The 14,580-nt window shown below is 41.9% G+C and overlaps 1 protein-coding gene across 3 annotated transcripts in view; it reads left to right on the top strand.

The window, feature by feature from the left end:
- Nucleotides 1-5,136: 5,136 nt before the first annotated feature.
- Nucleotides 5,137-14,580, top strand: part of ntn1a (netrin 1a) — a 58,064-nt gene continuing 48,620 nt past the window's right edge. For 2 of the 3 annotated variants that reach the window (XM_068726926.1, XM_068726924.1), the window contains exons 1-2: nt 5,137-5,298; nt 5,487-6,544. In XM_068726926.1, the coding sequence (XP_068583027.1) occupies nt 5,521-6,544 (1,024 nt within the window). In that variant the 5' untranslated portion in view covers nt 5,137-5,298; nt 5,487-5,520. Of the gene's footprint in view, nt 5,299-5,439; nt 6,545-14,580 lie in introns of those variants that run through there. The other variant, XM_068726925.1, reaches the window with a different exon arrangement.

Raw genomic sequence — 14,580 nt, 5'->3', positions numbered from 1 at the left:
CTGTCAAACGTATTTGAGAATGCATTTTAGTGTTTTTTAGGAGACAGGGTTGCAACATTATAACCAGTTCTAACCTGTTTTAGTGTAGGCTACTTTTAACTAAGTACAGGATGTACTTAGGTACTGCATGGTTTATAATTATAAAAAATAAACTTGTATTGACTTTCTGAGTGAGATGAGGAATCTGAACTCATCACACAGAGATGCAACATGAGGCAGCATCACATAAGGACGGAGAAACATGAATTTGTCTCAGAGCTCACACAATATGTGAAGTTATATCACAACAGATCACCAGTAGAAAGAAGTCATAACTCTGTTTGGCTGCTGTTTCTTGTCTGTTGCTGTTATGATTCCATTTGTTTCTGCTGATGCAGTTGCTTCCAGGCAACAGTAAATGTGTACAGAAATGACACAAGACAAAGACCTGGACATGCTCCCTTTTTATGCTCTTCATTTCAGACATCAGTTATAATATCACATATACAAGCAGACTATTGTACAGCCATGACCTCAGAGGTTTTAACAAAGATGAATGGAAAGTCATTAAAAGTATTAAAGATGTCGACAACAAACTGATAGCGTACTCTGGCCATGAACAAGGTTAGTCCAGAAATAATCTACTGTTCAAATATCTTCATCAGAATAAACTAGAAGGGGCTGTAAATGATACGTTTATCTGCTGTAGATTATGTGCCAAGTGAAAATGGTTCCATATTTCCACATATGCACTCACTTAGATCAAGAGTTGTTTATCTAATAGGACAAGTTAATAACACTTCTCCGGCCCTGTGAATGTTTGCCGTGTGGTGGTGTGACGGAATAATGTGCATCACCAGAAACATGGCCTCATACATTGAGTTTTAAATCCTCATTCTGATTGAGGAAAGTTTGTGTCTGTGCAGTTTTCATTTCAATAGCGTTACTCCCCTCTTCAGATAGAAGTCCCTCCTATTAATGTTTACTTGTATATTTAGTAAACCTGTTGTACTTGGGAAGGACACATTTGTTTGTTTCATAAAATATGACCAGTCGTGCACTGTTTGTGGATTAAATGGCGTTCTTTTTTTTCCATTATCTCTTGTAGGTTCTTTATATCAACAGTGAATAACAGGTCTGTTGTTTCAAGCCACATGTCTGTTTTAATACTGTAACATGTGTGCAGCATTTTAATGTGCTTTCTGATCCAGAGTGTAGCGACATTCAAATGAGTATTAAACAGAAGAGAGGAAGTATAATTCTATATTTGAATTAATGCTCCAGATATTTCAACAACAAAGTGAAATAAACTGATTTGGGTGAATGTCTCACTTTGTAGAATGGGGTTAAACTTCAGTGGCGAGCTTGAATCAAATAGAAAACAGAATTTGTGATGTTGCCAACCAAATTGGAGAAGTGTTTAACCTAATCTAATTAAGTCCTAACTAATAGTTATCTTCCCCTCTCGGTCTGACATCCTGTCTCTCTCTTTCTGTAGCGATGTGTGAAGCAGAACAAAGAAACGGGTCTATGTTTGTGGCCGTTTTTGTGACACAATGTGAGACTCTGGTGTTTAATATATAATGTTTACAAGATGAACTCAAATTAATATCTGTAGTGTTACAGACACATATCCAGTGATATGACAGGGGTCGAGTAAGTAGCCTACTCTAAAACTTAACTAAAGTAAAACTGGTAATACCCCAATGGAAAAAAAGTCTTGATTCAAACTAAATGTTAATAAATATATAGGTATTATACAAAAGGTATCAAATGTAGGAGTGATGTACAACACTATAGCAGCTTTCATGTTTGTATTTCTTTTATTGTGACTGAAAACTGACACTGAGAAATCTGTGAATGTAGAATTCTATATTTTGAAACTGGTACATTAAACTCATATTTGAACAAGTTAAACATCATAGCATAATATTGGAGGAAGATTAATTATTTACGTTGAAATGAATTGAGTGAATTAAAAGATGCAGTGATTTGTTGCACAGACTGCCGTCCCAAACAAATGCTATGTTCCAAATGTGACACTACTGTACATTAGAAGAATTGGAGAAAAGGATTAGAGACAAAGTCAAATCGGTGAGTTGTCTCATAGCGTTCTGTTTATGTGTGAAAGTTAGTGATGGATTGTAAGATGTAAAATGCATACGATGTAATTACTATTTTGGAATGGCTGCTGTATTTGTTACATTAGGCACCTGGACGCCCATCCTGTGGTCCTAACTTCAGAGCAGAGACAGTCATGGAATAAACCCCTTTCAAAGAAATCAACTTCTGATTTGGATGCAGGTCTCCACATATTTCGCGGGGAGATATTTGCTTAGCCTCTCTACCTACAGCACGATCTTAGGGAAGAACACAAGATTGAGTTCATTTGCACTGATGTCTTGTATAAATACATATATACATACGCGTATGTACAGAGGGGCAGTTGAGTCTTTTCCAGAGCTGCAGAATGTCCTGCAAATGCGTTCATTTCTATCAGTGATGCATGCGAAAGGTCACTCAACAAAATGTGAGGTATGAATGACCATTGTATGTTTATCATGTTTTTTGATGATGTGTCTTTTTGTGTCTAAATTGACTTAAATACATTCATTTTTGACTCTTGTCAGGTGGAGAGGAGTGGTCGCAACCAGGAAGGGCCACGTATGTTACAATCATATTTTCCAGTCCAAAAAAATCGTTTGTCATTAAGGCATTGTACAAATTAAAAAGCATATGTTCACAGGAAGAGAAAAATTGTGATTTTGTATATTTGTAACAAATTTATAGATAATAACAAAGACTGCAAGCCAAAACGCGACATTATTGCAAAGTAAAACGGAAACTGGAGGAGGCAGCCTAATGGCCTTGTGCCAGATACAGAAGCTGTTGATACAGCAGATGCAGTCCTGAGTCAAAACTTCCCCATTTGGCCATGGGATTCTGGTAAATGCATTTTTATGCACTTTATATTGTGTGTATTCTTATATCTTTGCTGTTCCAATCCTGTTTTTTGTCTGACACTATCAGTCATATACTGTGTATTTAATTCCCTTTTGTACCCTTTGCAATTGTATCTATTGCTCTTCAGGAGTAATAGAAGTGTTCATTTATTAACATTTATTGAACTTTGTTTTCATTGCTGTTAGAGAAATTCAATATGATCACTTTGTTACAGCATCCAAAGTCCCGCTCGAGACAAAGAGACTGTCCTTTGACAAAGTAATAATGCTGTCTCTGATGGGATTCTCATCAGAGAGAAGAGGAACCACTGCTGTTACCTGACAGGATCTTTAAAAAGCATGAAAAGAAGATAGAAGAGGACCTGTTTGCACAGAATATGTATTTAACTGACCCCAATGATCATTATTTGACATGAGTTTGTGTATGTGATCGTGATTCATTTCAATGCAAAGTTATTTAATCACAAAACAACATTGTGAGCTCACATAGGCCAGTAGCTCTGTCCCCGTTCTTGTCCTCTTTAGGCTGTCCTTTAAACATGTCATGGAGGCATATGAGGGGCTGTAGGGTTTATTGAAGAAAGAAAAACTGCAGGAAATGTAGAAACAAATGTAGAAACACATTGAAATTGGTAAGAAGTATTTTCTTTGCATGCAAACATTTTATATATAGCATATAGCATTAATAACTTAAAATATATTATGTAATATATTAAAGTTGTCATCTAACAAAATACAAACACATTGATGATTAATATTGTAAATGTTTTTTGGTGAATTAATGAATGATATAATATATATAGTATAATATATTATTATTAACAATAATAATAATAATAATAAAGTGTATACTGCAAATGATCTAAATTGTTCTGAATTATTCTTTAATATATTGATTCTAAAAGTAAAGAATAAACATCAGCAGCCTGCTCTGTCGGTATAGTATCTACCGTTCAGACCTGCAGCAGCCAATCCTCCTCGTGCTCATTAAACAAACGGCGTTATGCCTCCACCGCCCGGGAGAAGTAGAAGACACCGCTCGCTGCAGTGTGAGGCCGGAGTGGCGCTTCTTTCTCCGGGCGCCAGATGGCGCTGTTACCTCTAATGCCAACATTCAACAGGTCCAGCGGCGCGAGACCAGCTTGGACTGCACGAGCGAGGCACAAAACAGGAGCGATGTATCCAGTAAAAAAAAAAAAAATCCGTTTTGTTTTTCTCTGTCGTTTGCATGTAAGTAGAAGCTTGTTTTTTGGTGTAATTTCATGTCGCGATGGACCTGAGGCTGTGTCTGTAAACTGATCAGTGAGAGTGACGTCATGCTGGAGACAAAACTGCCACACAGTCAGTCATCTAAAGAAATACCTGATAACTGTCTCACACCATGAACAAGGGAACTTAAACTTAAATCAAGCAAACGTCCACATTAAGAGTGCCTGGGATGTTTTATTTTGAAGGAATCCTGTTATATCTTCGACTATGGATAATATTAATTTAATATAAGTAGTGATCCTAAATGGTGAGTGATGGGTTTACCTTCTAATAATGTACCATAACTATATTTATAGTAGGGTATAATAGTACAATACAAATTGAACCCTCACGCCAGTATTATGTAAACTGTGAAAACTGTAATAACTATCAGTTTAGTGTAATTATAGAGGCATAGCAATAGTTAGGTGCAGGTGACGTTCAGATGAAGGTGTGGCACGCGCTGAATTAACGCCGTGCTCATTTTATTTTCTCACTTTCCTCTGCGGCGATTCGCATCTCCGCGCGAGTCCGATCCTGTGCGACCAGTGGATGTCGTTGTTCCGCCCAGTGTCACCCCTCGAGATGAGCTGACCAAAGAGCGGTGGCAAGCAAGATCCGATCCGAAAGAGAGAGAGGGAGAGGGAGAGAGAGAGAGAGAGAGAGAGAGAGAGAGAGAGAGAGAGCGAGAGAGAGAGAGAGAGACAGAGAGAGAGAGAGACAGAGAGAGAGAGAGAGAGAGAGAGAGAGAGAGAGAGCGAGAGAGAGAGAGAGACAGAGAGAGAAAGAGAGAGAGTGTCAGGGAGAGAGAGATAGAGAGTGAGAGAGAGACAGAGAGAGAAAGAGAGAGAGTGTCAGGGAGAGGGAGGGAGAGGGAGGGGGGGGAGAGGGAGAGATTGTGAAAAGAACGGCAGGAGGAGAGGGACTTGCTATTAGGACACCAGCGACTCTTACATCCAGCCGCTCCTCTGTTTTTACGCTGGAGATCATTTTTTTGTTTGTTGAAGAAACAAAACAAGAAAACGGGAGAAGTTGTGATTGAAGCCCGTCAGAGAAAAAGTAGCCTCTCATCTTTTTTCTTTTTTTTTTTTCTTTAAATCATTCTCAGGTAAAGTGAGCTTTATAGAAATTTCGCAAAAATAAAAAAACTATCAAGCGTGTAAAGTGTGTTGTTTTTTTTTTTTTGCTGGAGGGGGGGCGGGGGGGTGTTTGCTGCATCGCCAAACTTAACTCTCTCTCTCTCTCTCTCTCACTCACTTAACCTCACGCTCGCTGCTTCCCCCGTTTCTCCCCCAGCCGGCAGAGACACTTGGGGACCGAGGGACCTACCATGATAAGGGCTGTGGACATTGCGCTGACTGTGCTGCTCGCCGCGTCCCTGTCGTGCCGGAGCGCCATCGGCGGCTACGGGGTGAGCCTGTTCGCGGCGCAGACCTCTCCCCCGGACCCTTGCTACGACGAGCACGGCAACCCGCGGCGCTGCATCCCGGACTTCGTCAACTCCGCCTTCGGCAAAGAGGTGAAGGTGTCCAGCACCTGCGGCAAGGCGCCCGGCCGCTACTGCGTGGTGACGGCGGCGGAGAAAGGAGACGACAGGACGAGGAACTGTCACACCTGCGACGCCTCGGACCCCAAGAAGTACCACCCGCCGGCGTACCTGACGGACCTCAACAACCCGCACAACCTCACCTGCTGGCAGTCGGAGAACTTCGTCCAGTACCCGCAGAACGTCACGCTGACTCTGTCGCTCGGCAAGAAGTTCGAGGTCACCTACGTGAGCCTGCAGTTCTGCTCGCCGCGGCCCGAATCCATGGTCATCTACAAGTCCATGGACTACGGTAAAACCTGGGTGCCCTTTCAGTTCTACTCGACGCAGTGCAGGAAGATGTACAACAAGCCGAACAGGGCCGTGATCACGAAGCAGAACGAGCAGGAGGCGGTCTGCACGGACTCGCACACCGACATGTACCCGCTGACCGGCGGGCTCATCGCCTTCAGCACGCTGGACGGCCGGCCGTCGGCGCACGACTTCGACAACTCCCCGGTGCTGCAGGACTGGGTAACGGCCACCGACATCAAAGTCATCTTCAGCCGGCTGCACACGTTCGGCGACGAGAACGAGGACGACTCGGAGCTGGCGCGGGACTCGTACTTCTACGCCGTGTCGGACCTGCAGGTCGGCGGGAGGTGCAAATGCAACGGGCACGCATCCCGGTGCGTAAAGGACCGGGACGGAAGTCTGGTGTGCGAGTGCAAGCACAACACCGCCGGGCCGGAGTGCGACAGGTGCAAGCCTTTCCACTACGACAGACCGTGGCAGAGAGCCACGGCCAGGGAGGCCAACGAGTGCGTCGGTAAGTCCAACCCCGCCGAGCTCCGTCCCGGAGCGGCTGCGCGTTTCTGATGCTGTGCGGGGTCTATGTGATACATGTGGGACGGGTTGTGTTTGTGGAGGCAGGACGGACTGGTGTGATTTTAAGATTGGGCCTACAGTGGAAATATTTCATTAGGGGGGGGGGGGGGGAAAGCATTATTAGATAAATAGATGTATAATAAGTGAATTTTGGGCATGCACAATTATGCGTTTGATGGTGTTTTAAATAATAATTAAAATAATTGTATTATAGTTTAATTTACGACAAATTGTACAGCTTAACTTAATTCAAAGAATGCTTTAAACAAAACCGCAAGCAAAGTCAAACGCATTTATTTTTCCTGATATTGTGGCGTTCGTCAACGAGCATAAAAGTGTGTATAAGTCACACAAGACGTGGAAATGCAATTTGAAAGTCCATTTAGCCCACTGCAGGCCACGATGGGCGCTTTTAAACCACCTCACACGAGAGCACCGAGACGAATCATCCACAGGAACATTTCTCTGCTCGACTTCACCGCTGCGATAAAGCGATGCCTTTTTTGATTCATCTCAAGGATCCTGCATCAAACTCTCCACAGTGGTAATTGAACACAGCTTTTTAATTAATTAATTATTTTTTTTATTATCACATCATTATTTTTTTTGCATCAAAATCAATACGACAGACTGTATCAAAATGTCAGGTGTTGCAGTTGAGAATTAAAAAAAATCTAGTATTACGAATGTATAATTTCTAAGATATTATAATCAAATCGTTTTCATTATTACATTGAAAAAAGCAAATTGGCCCTAGATTTATTGAATTTCATTCTTAGTTCAAAAAAATTAAAAAGTGAGAATTACTTTCATTTGGTTATTTTCTTAATTATCACTGGCATTATTCACTGAAAAACAACCTGAGAAAATATAATATACCCCCATATAACAGTATTTGCCATGCTTAAAAGAAAGCAGGTGTAGAAACAACAACAACAAAAGAAGCAAATTCCTGATCTTATCTGTTCTGCTGCTCTTTGTGTCTGACAAGCCAACGTGTTTCGTCAGCTGCTGACTGATCGGTTACAGTAGTTTTATTACAACCTGGCACAGACACATGTATGAACCTGTAGTAGGTTGTAGATACTGCAGAATATTTTAGGTTCTGTACTTGAGATGCATAAGAGAAGATGATGAGAGATTGTTTGATGAAATTGCTGAATTATGTTGCTGTATTCCAAGTGAAATTGGGTTTTTTGTCGTTGTTTTCGCTTATTTTAATTCCATTGTAATTACTGGAAAGACAGACTGGCAGTAGTTTGATGTTGGTCCGGCTCCTGCTGATGAGGTGTACAGTGAGGAGGATGAGGAGGGACAGCTCGAGAAACTGAAGGAGAGGCAGAAAGATGTTGCTGATAGAGACTAAAGCCTCAGAGTGAATCCCTTTATATTCCCCAGAGTGCTGCAGGTCTGCAGTGGGGAAAAAATAAGACTCTATACTGCTTGACGGTCACGGCACATGTCAGCCACTTTGACACGTAGCAGATGTTTAAAAGGTTTTTTTTGTTTGCTGCCGTTGTCCGTTGCTAAAGCTCTGACACATTCTCGCTGGCAGATGTTGCTAAATCAACAAGCTCAGTTTTGTGGAAATATCCACATTCTGCCTGGACTCTCAAAATAGCACTTGATGTATAAAAGAAATAAATAGAATTGAGTTCATACTCCTTGAATTACAAGTTACCGTCAGGTGAACATCGCACTCAATTCAATATCAGTTATTCTTTACATGTTTTACATGAGTCACTTTAAAAAAAAAAAGTCCATGTCTTTATTATATTTAAGAATCAAGCAACACAAACAACATTTAAATTCTTATTTGGCATAGTAACATTATAGGCAGAAAGATTGCCACGGTGAAAATCCTAGCATTCAGATGATGCTCAAATATCTCATTCAAATGCATCAAATATAAAGAGGAGGATTTTCAATTTACAGCTTTTAAATATCTGCATGGTGTAGAGTTTACATGTGTGAAAAACAAAAATCAGTTTAGGCACAAGTCCTAATAAACTCTCTCAAATGAATCGTTTCCTTCAGTCAACAATCCTCAACACTTTCTTTTTTTAGAGGACTAGATCATGTATAATACGTTTCACACTCGAGCCATGAAAGCCTGTCGATTACTGCATCCATCGCGTTGACAGCAAGATATTTAGTTCTCAACACTGTTGAGGAAACAAGTGTGTTCTCGAATCTTGAAGAGAGGGAGTGAACAGCGGGAGGAGGTGTGTTAGAGGGATGGCTGTATTCAGTTGGGCAACATTTGTGATCGCACCGCGAGTGTCTCTGGACTCTCATGAGCTTCTAGTTAAGCACAGAAGTGTTTCTGTGTGCAGTAAAAAGGTCTGGCACCGTGCGGTGTCGGAACTGATGTAAGCCGTTGACTACAAAACAAAACAAAGACGACACAAAGACAGAAAGGTCCGTCTCTGGGTTTCTCCTGAAGGGCACTTTGCTGATTACCAGGATCAGGATCTTAGAGGACGCTCCTGAGTGTGCGCCTCCATCCATTTGGATTATTGACTCATCGCAGAAGAAGATGCAGCTTCTAATGCAATGGGTTCAATAGCCAGCACCGCAGGCACGACGGGGACACGCTTCAATCTCAGTTTAGACGCGTTCATCTGGGTTTTTAGCAACCGCAGGAGTGCAAAGTTACTGTTCATTTTCAGCATTTTAATTTTCTAATTAAGTTTGTGCAGTTTATTTAACATTTTGAGTTTAAAGAAAGGAGAAGGTGTCTTGAATAATTCAGGCAGATTAGAAAAAAACCCTTCAAAAGCTTGAAGGTATGCAGAATGAGGGGACTGAACCACAGAGAGAAGCAGGGACAGGAGGAGGTGGAACAGGACGACAATAGTGAAAATGAAAGAGACAGATGTGAAAAATGTGTGAGGGAGAAGAACCGGGAAATAAAGGGGAGGTAGAGTGACATTTCCATGGCCTGTTCACAAATTTCTTTTTCTTTTTTTTTTCCAGGCGCCCCTTATTGGGTCAATAGGAATATAGAGGCTGCTGGGACATGAAGAAACTGTTCTTCTATCTGCATTGATACTGTAACATATCAGTGACTTGGAGGAGATTCTCTCCATCCTAGCTGCGATTTACGCCTGTTTGCACACGAGCAGTCTCCTGAAGCCCAGCATCAGCTGGCTGATTTGAAGGAAGCTGCTGCTTTTTTTTCTTCTTCTTCGCCTCGTTATATCCAAATCTAAACTGCATAAATCACCCTCAAATGTTCCCAGGTGCTGCTCAGAGGCATCTGACTGACAGGAACAAACGCGTGGTGTCGACAAGTTGACATGGTTGATTTGATACCCATTGAAATAATTGAGTTTTAAAGCCACAACCGCTTGTATGGACAAAAGAAAACTGCTTTAAAGTTGTTTGTATACCTTTATGATATGTTAGCTTGCTTTCAACTTGAAACCGCCACGGGTGAAAAAAAACAAAATTCTTACATAAAAAATTCTTGAACAGGTCCTCTGAGTGCCTCAACTAGATGCGAGTATTAATTCCAACAAAATGTTTGAGCGAACACAAGTAAACACTTAAAAACAGCTGTGCGCATACTGATGTTTGGTGGTGTGTTTTCCTAACTTCAATGGATGGCTGCCCAAAACCTTAATGAGATCTCTAATTCCAGAAACAGCCACAGCGGAGTTTGATAACAGAAAAGTTGCCAGCAACGCTATCAGAAACAATCAAATTCTGGATGTAGTACAGTTTTTTTTCTGACTGAATCAAAAAGAAAACGCTTTTTGCAAATATTTGTCCACCAACTCTCAATCATGAAGGAATGCAGCATAGAAAAATGTTGTGCTTGTGCATTAAACAATAGTTGCCCTGATCATAGAGATGTCCCAATGTAGAATGGATCAAAAGTTGTAGGACATAAAGCATCAAAGATGCTAAAAACCATCAAATATCATAGACTATTGATATCTGTGTTCAAATATAATAGAGTGGATTCTTCCATTGAGATCACTGTTGCTTACTTAGGTGAGGTGTTTACAGTCGCCCTGCACATATCGGATAATGAGATTCAAACTGTAAACCATTCCACCAGTAAAAATGATACCAGTCAGACACGTATCATTCCACCTTTGGTTGCACATAGAAGCGATGCTTTTCACTTCAAATGCATCAAGTCAGTTGAGGAACAAAAGATGTTTTTCCTTCAGACGTCTCCTTTGCTGTCATGTTCGTTCTCTACCTTTTCAGACATGACTGAAGGTCTGGTTAATGTTTGAGCAGCTCGCCGCACACCTTTATGAAACCGGCATCCTTCATCTTCAAAGGTGCCGGCGGGATGCGTCGTTAGTCCCGCTCACAGCAAACAAACCTGGGAATAAACTGACAGAGTAGCTTTGCACTTTGCACTGTCCTCTACTAGTCCTCACCTCCACTTCTTCAGTCAGCACTCACCTCTTTCTACCTTCATGCACACACCTGTAGGCATGCACACATACACACACACACACACACACACACACACACACACACACACACACACACACACACAAACACAGTTTTCTTCAGGTCTGAAGCCGCTAGTTCAAACAGGGGGGAATGGCCTCTCTCTTCAAGAATCTCTTTTGCCGGAGCTCTTATCTGTGTTTATGGCTCGTTTTGTAAACCGCTGCAAAAATAAGTCGCTCATGGTCCAGGCGACCGGCTCAACCCTCTGTTTTAGATTTTGAGGCCTGTTGTATCTCTCAGACAGACAGAAACATGGCCACTGAGCCAGCACTGTAAGCAAGCCTGACTGTACAGTATATCAAGTAGCTGTAACCAAACACAAAAATAGACAGAAAAGATACACACACACACACAAATGCTGTGGGAAGTCAGAAATAATGACAAACTTTCTGCAGCATGTTTTGCGAGCACAGGAGACTCAGCTGGCAGCCTATACTTTGGAAAAGGATGGCTGGCTGGTTAACTAGCTAGCTTGTCCATCTCCAGAGCTGGCTAGTTAGCTAGCTAGTCTCTGGAGCCCCCGCCTGCTCTCCCCCCGGCGAAGTAGTTTTCTACCGGTGAGGAGTGAGACAGAGGGACCGTTAGAACCAGCAAAGTCGCTGGGCATATTTTCTCTAACCAGTGCAGCATGAAAGCATGGTGGAATTAGCAAGTTAGCTCGCTAACTAGCCTGCTGCTAAACGAGTCGAATTTGACAAATGAATGCTTCGTCTGGACACTCTTGTCACACTGTAGGAAAGCACATTGTTATCGCCAGATTAGCGGCAACTTTGTTCAGATCATTTTTGTTGCATAAAATGACATTGACGAGATGACATTTTCAATGTGTAACTTTAGCCCACTATTCCGAGGTGATTTTTGATTGCATCCAGTCTTTCCAGCTAACACTGTGACATAATCATGACGTCAGCTGTGTTAAAGGGTCTGTGCTCCAGTCGAGTATATAAACTGAGAGTGTGCAGTATTTTTTCTGCAAGTGTGTGTGTGTGTGTGTGTGTGTGTGTCCATTGGGGGTTAAAGTGAGAGGCCTGAGAATCTATGCCAGGTATTTAAAAGGTAGTTGCATTTTAAATGTATTGAACTGGAAGTTCAGAAGACAGCTGTTGAAGGCTGTCACGGTGCTGTAGCCTGACTGAAGTAATGGTACATAGACTACACTGATTAGATGTATTGATAAAACCTTCAAGGATAGAATGTGAGATACGGTGCTGCAGCTCTATTTGATTATGGATTCATGCATCGTGTTTTTGCCATAGGGTGAGATCAGGTGGTTTATTTGAAATGTGACAGTGTTTAAGTGTATTTTTTACCTTGTGATCTGAAAATAGATTTAACAGCATGTTTGGTGACAGGAGATACATTCTGTTCCTGGCTCTTCAACCATCCATTTTGGACCAAAAATAGTCACCAGGCCTGGGTCAAAAGAAGACAAGAGTAGATTCATTTTGTTTTTAGGGATAATTCTGACGTCTGGCTCCAGAAGCATTTCACAAAGTATTTGTATTAAACAATAATGATGATGAAATAAATCTATTACCATCAAAGGACTTTTATAAAGCTGCTACTTTGAGCACTTGAGTAACCAGAGACCATACAATCCCATGAGTGAGATAATTTCTAATCGCAAATCATTAGGCTCAAATGGAAGCAATAGATGTGACAAATAACGCTGATGCTGCTGCGTATGTTGAAGCATGGAGGATCTTGAAGCTATTAATGTCAGTGTTTGGCAGCAGCCCTTTGGAGCTGGAATTTTGGAGCTAGTTGTTGCTTGTCAAGAGGCCTGTTTGAGAAACAATACAATTTTGATTGCAGATAATAAATTCTGACAGGCCTTTGAAGAGTGGAAATAGGTTTGTATCAAAAGTCTGTCCGAGGACAACATTCAGATAAAGACAACACACAAAACAGTAATTAGAAAGCGTTTGTGTCTGTTTGTGCCGAAAGAGAAACACAAAGAAGGCTGTCATCATTCATAAAACTAAATCCAAAACACATCTGCAGTAACTGTGTTTTACCAGAGCTATCTGCGTGTTGTGTGGTGTAGTCTTAAGTGAAAAAAGATCAGTTTCACTACAATCCATTTTACGGCCTCAGACAAAGCTCAGGTCGCACTGCTTGGGGTGATGGAATGTGTTCACTTGTCAGAAAAGACTAAATCTTTTCTGAAATTTCCAAGCCTGTGTGTCTGTCGTTGGATTCAGGCTCCTCTGGGAAAAGTGAACATTTCAACGGTTGTGGTTTTGGTTTCATTGCTTTGGCTACAACACATAATGCAGCACAGATCCCGCTCACGGTGGGAGTTCGCATTTTTAGCCAGTGTGAGTGAGTGTGCGCGGAGCTCGTACCGGGAATGGAACCTCAACCTTACTTTTGAGAAACGGTTTGGTCGTATGCCATGTTGTGTTACTCCGTTGGCTTCTGGCCTGCACTCACTTCCTCTTGTCGCCCTTGCTGGTGCTTGAACTCACCCGAGGACTGTGGCTGGTTTATCACAACATCCAGCCAGGCCAGCAACTCAGATTGTCCCTATCATCATCATTCTCCTACTTACGATCAGAAATATTGCTGCATGCCTGTGGGTGAAAACATGCTCTGTGTGTGTCTTGCATTTAAAATGTTTCCATCCGATCTGTGGGTTCACTCTTCCAGCAGCAGCTGGTGATAATTGGTCCGGCCGATCAGATCCAAACAGATCTTTTCCTCCTCTTTCCATCCTTTCTACACAGCACTCCTCTAATATCAGCTGCACTCTGCAGAAGTCGCTCGTATACACACACTTCCGTACTATGTTTTTAGGCTGTCAGGTACATTCTCAAGAGAGAAATCTGGGCGTACTGCACACTAAAGATTTTCAACAATCTGATTAATCTTTTTCAAAACCACAGACATGAAGTGGGTTTTCTTTACAGCGATGACAGCTGCTTCATTATTTATATTGGACTCTTTGACAGCACCGAGAGCTTGATCGTAGCCGGTCGCCTTAGGTGCAAAAAGTTAAATGCATTACAAATTCACCAGCAAAACAGTGTTCCAACATGACTAGGATGGCTCCCAAACATCTGCAAAAGTGCTGCTAGCTGTTGGAGAAAAGGTATTTGAAAGACACAAGGGATACGTGCGACTCCAACACTCGTAGTGTTGCATGGTATGCCGATACCAGAAAACGGTACGATACTCAATTTTATTAGTTCATAAGAGCAGTAGGCTATTTCCTATGAGTTGCGTGGATGTGCGGCAGCGGATCAGTGTTTTGTGTGCAGTGCTCTGTTAGAGGATTGCATTGGGAAGAGCTTGGTATCTGTATCAATATTCTAACTACTGACCAAATGTGTAGATAACATTTTCTGAATCTGTCCAAGCAACACAGCGCTTTCTGCAGTCACTGTGGTGACTCCCCTGTGATTTCCCTCACCAACTTCTTACAGAACTTCATCTCAATTTATCATCATTTTGTGGGTTTTTCTTTGGGAAGCCTCTCGCTGTCTTCTGTGC

This window comes from Cebidichthys violaceus, unplaced genomic scaffold, assembly GCF_023349555.1.
Source record: "Cebidichthys violaceus isolate CVI_PGR_0920_01 unplaced genomic scaffold, fCebVio1.0.p SCAF_4, whole genome shotgun sequence".
Classification (NCBI taxonomy): domain Eukaryota; kingdom Metazoa; phylum Chordata; class Actinopteri; order Perciformes; family Stichaeidae; genus Cebidichthys; species Cebidichthys violaceus.
Note: the sequence above shows the minus strand (reverse complement) of the source record. Positions and strands in the feature narration are given on the sequence as shown.